Source organism: Salvelinus sp. IW2-2015, unplaced genomic scaffold (assembly GCF_002910315.2).
Source record: "Salvelinus sp. IW2-2015 unplaced genomic scaffold, ASM291031v2 Un_scaffold2558, whole genome shotgun sequence".
NCBI lineage: Eukaryota > Metazoa > Chordata > Actinopteri > Salmoniformes > Salmonidae > Salvelinus > Salvelinus sp. IW2-2015.
The window spans coordinates 29000-33683 of NW_019943871.1; the positions used below are offsets into that span (position 1 = coordinate 29000).

Here is a 4684-nt window from a genome sequence, read left to right on the forward strand (position 1 = left end):
GAAACGTAGATCAGGAAATGCGGATAATGTCTTGCTGAGCTGTGTATGACAACTGGTTCACCATCTGTATGTTCACAGGCAATGTTATAGAAGAATTTCTGAATTTCTTCGCCCAGCATACACCCCTCCAAACCCAGACAACCCCTCCACCAGACACCCTCCAACCAGACACCCTCCAACCAGACACCTCCACCCCCCCTCCAACCAGACACCCCTTCCAACCAGGACAAGCCCCTCCAACCAGACCCCCTTCCAAACCAGGACACCCCTCCAACCAGGACACCCTCCAACCGACACCCCTCCAAACCAACACCCCTCCAACCAGACACCCATCCAACCAGCACCCTACCACACCCCTCCAAACAACACCGCACCAACACCCTTCCAACCAACACCCCTCGCAACCAGACACCCCATCCAACCAGACACCCCTGCCAACCAGACACCCCTCCCAACCAGACAGCCCTACACACACACACACACACACACACACACACACACACACGCACACACGCACGCACACACACACACACACCTCTCTCTCAAAACATATTTATTTATGCAAATTCATTCCAATCTGATGTGTCTCTAAACAGACGGGAGGATGACAATGATCCCTTTTCTATCCACTGAGAATTTAGATGATGTCGATTATGAATTTGTCTGAGGGAACGGAATAACTCTGTAATGGATCTGCTGTTTTGTCTGTTTGAAGTCGTTAACCTTTAAATAAGAAACACGTCATCTTAATCACCGACTGTCATGGTGACTATATCTAAAGTCTTCATGATTATCCTTTTCACAATGCACCTTTAACCTTTCACAAGATATCAATATACAGAGAGTGCTAGATGATTCTTCATATTGTCTTTCCTTTAAACTTCCACACCTGACAGATAGATAAGGAACAGACAGGTAAACTTCCACACCTGACAGATAGATAAGGACCAGACAGGTAAACCTCCACACCTGACAGATAGATAAGGAACAGACAGGTATTCTGGTTGGAGGGCGTGTCTGGTTTGGAGGGGTGTATGCTGGGCGAGATGAAAGCATTCAGAAAAGTCCTCTTCCAATACACATTTGCCTGTGAACATCAGAGGTGAACCAGTTTGCCATACACCAGGCTCCAGCAAGAGACATTCATTCAGCATTTCTCTGACTCAGCGTTCCTCCATTGAGTAAAAAAAACAACTGTTCTGATCTTTAGGCCAGGAACCATGAGCTGTTGATATCGATAAGGTGTCATGTATTCCCATCATTTTCAACTGCGAATAGAAGTAGAGGACTTTTTTGTCAGAGGTTGTGACGCGCTGAGCGGAACTTTACTGCATTTGGCCAGGATGATTCTGCATCTTTCGATCGCATTGCTTCACAGTTAATTTTGGGCGGATTGTTTGTAGTACAGTATCTTTTTTGTAAACTACACAGTTTTCCTTCACATTAGCTCGGCAGTGAAACTGTCTCCACACGTCCAGATAGCGCCCGTGGCATTTTTCCTGCAAAAGATTAGATAATTAAAAGTTTAAAAAAGAATACCAATTCCATTGTAAGATAAATTAGCTTAAACAAGTTAGATTAAACCAACTTTGTCAGATATAAATGTTTTAAATATTAAACATGTATCGGGAACAGCGTGAACATTTAACACTCCTCAGTTTAGGCAGGCTCAATCAAGCCTAAATACCCCACGTTGGTAGCAAAAACTAACTAGCAGAAATGTGTGTTTACCAAGTCAGAAATGATTTAAACACATTTTTGCTGTAGGCTACAATTTCTACTTACCCTGTTAACAAAAAAATAATGTTTATCGTCCATATATAAAATATCATTCACCCCACTCCGGGTATTGAAATCAACCCTTACCGAAGATTGTAAGTCCTTGGCCTCAGACAGTGTAGTTAGCTCAGTGGGCTTCAATTAGCATCTTCAATTAGTAGTCTCCAAGATCTGAGACAATGCACTGCACAATGGTGATTAATGTACTTCTGCATGCAGAGGGGATAGTTTAACCAAAATAGCCCACAAGACCTAGGAACTTGCCTTATGTGTATCACCACAAAAAAAGGCTCTCACCGTAGTGTATACAACCAGCTAAACTTTTTTGATGATGAATTTACAGCACAAGTTCCCTCAAAATCCCGGACCTCTAAATCCCATGCGAACCATTACCCTGGAAAGTTTCCGACCATTACTGCAAACAACCCCCCCCCCCACAACACACACACACACACACACACAACACACACACACACACACACACACCACACAACACACACACACACCACACACCACACACACACACACACACACACACACACACACACACACACACACACACACACACACACACACGGCACACACGCCTCACGCCACACACACACACACCACCTCTCTCTCAAAAACCATATTTATTTATTGCACAATGCATTCCAATCTTGACCTGTGTCTCTAAACAGACGGTGAGGATACAATAGATCCCTTTTCTATCCCACTTGAGAATTTAGATGATGTCGATTTATGAATTTGTCCGAGGACACGGAATAACTCATTGTAATGGATCTGCTGTTCTTGTTCTGTGTTGAAGTCGTTAACCTTTAAATAAGAAACACAGTTCATTCTTAATCACCGACTGTCCATGCGTGACCATACTATCTAAAGTCTTCATGATTATTCCTTTTCCACACATGCACCTTTTAACCTTTTCACAAGATATCAATATACACGACGAGTGCTAGATGCAATTCTTCATATTTGTCTTCTCCTTTAAACTTCACACCTGACAGCATAGATACAGAACAGACAGGTAAACTTCCACCCTGACAGATAGATAAGGACCAGACAGGTAAACCTCCACACCTGGGACAAGATAGATAAGGAACAGGACAGGTACACTTTCACACCTGACAGATAGATAAGGAACAGGGACAGCGTAAAACTCCACAGTTTCTGAACAGTTTAGATAAGAACAGGACAGGTTATACTTTCCATACCTGACAGATAATAAGGAACAGACAGGTAAACTTTCCCACACCTGACAGATAGATAAGGAACAGACACAGGTACCACTTCCACCACCTGACAGATAGATCAAGAAACAGACAGGTACACTTCCACACCTGACAGACTAGATAAGGAACAGACAGCGGTAAACCTCCCACAACCTGACAGATAGATAAGGCGAACAGACAAGGTTAGTACTTCCCACCTGACAGATAGATTAAGAAACAAGACACGGTAAACCTCCCACACCTGACAGATAGTATAAGAACAGACAGGCTATACTTCCACACCTGACAGATAGATTAAGCGGCAACAGGACAGGTACACTGCCACACCTGACAATATAGATAAGAACAGACAGGTAAACACTTCCAACCTGGACAGATAGATACAGGAACAGAGACAGGACTTACACCTCCACACTGCAGATAGATATAGGAACAGACAGAGTATACTTCCACCACCTGACCAGATAGATTAAGGAACAGACCAGGTTTATACTTCCACACCTGACAGATAGATAAGGAACAGACAGGATACTGTCCATTACCTGGACAGCATAGATAAGGAACAGGACAGGTACACTTCCACCACCTGACAGATAGATAAGGAACCAGACAGTGTATACTTCCACACCTGACCAGATAGCATTACAGGAACAGACAGGGTAAACTTCCCACACCTGACAGAAGATAAGCGAACAGGACAGGTAAACTTCCACACTGACCAGATTAGATATAGGGAACAGGACAGCGTATACTTCCACAACCTGACAGAGTAGATAAGGAAACAGACAGGTAAACTTCCCACCACCTGACAGATAGTACAGGAACAGACAGGTATACTTCCACACCCTGACCAGAAGATTAAGGAACAGGACAGGTAACCTTCCACACCCTGACAGATAGATAAGGAACAGACACGGTAAACTTCCCACACCTGACAGATAGATAAAGGAACAGACAGGTAAACTTCCAACCACCTGACAGATAGCATGTTAAGGAACAGACAGGTATACTTCCACCACCACAGATAGACTAAGGAACAAGGAACAGGTAAACTTCTCCACACCTGCCAGATAGATAAGCGGACCAGACAGGTAAGCTTCACATCTGACCAGATAGATAAGGGAACGACAACGGTACACTTCCACACCTGACAGATAGATAAGAACAGGACAGTGTTAACTTTCACACCTGGACAGCATAGATACAGGGACAGACAGTACCACTTACGCGATGTATTGCTCAGTCTTGTTGTACTTCTTGCGCCAGCGTACTTGGACTGAGGCCTCTACTGGCGAATCTTGACGAAGGACATCTCCTTTCCACAAGCGCGTCATGTTGCAGGGGCCCGTCTCACACACGCATAGTCATTATTCTTTACCCAATCTCACACAAAATGACTATACAGAAACAGACAGATAGAATACCACTAGAGAGGAACAAGCAAGAATAGAAGAATAGCAAAGTAGCAACAGAATTGAAGAAACAAACGAACATAGAACAGAATAGATACATAGATAGACAGAACTAGAACCTAGAAGAATAGAAACAGAACAGAATAGCATAGAATGACATAGAACCAGAAACTACAATACTAACTAGAAACAGAATAGAATAGCTAGAACAGTAGAATAGCATAGAACTAGAACAGAATAGAATAGCATAGAAAGAACAGA

At 43.4% G+C, this 4684-nt stretch overlaps 1 protein-coding gene across 1 annotated transcript in view; it reads right to left on the bottom strand.

Moving 5' to 3' along the window:
• LOC112074278 (acid-sensing ion channel 1B-like) overlaps positions 1–4684 on the bottom strand; it is an 81015-nt gene that overhangs the window by 17166 nt on the left and 59165 nt on the right. The window contains exon 4 of the mRNA XM_070440457.1: positions 4239–4326. Coding sequence (XP_070296558.1) covers positions 4239–4326 — 88 coding nt within the window. The remainder of the gene's footprint in view (positions 1–4238; positions 4327–4684) is intronic.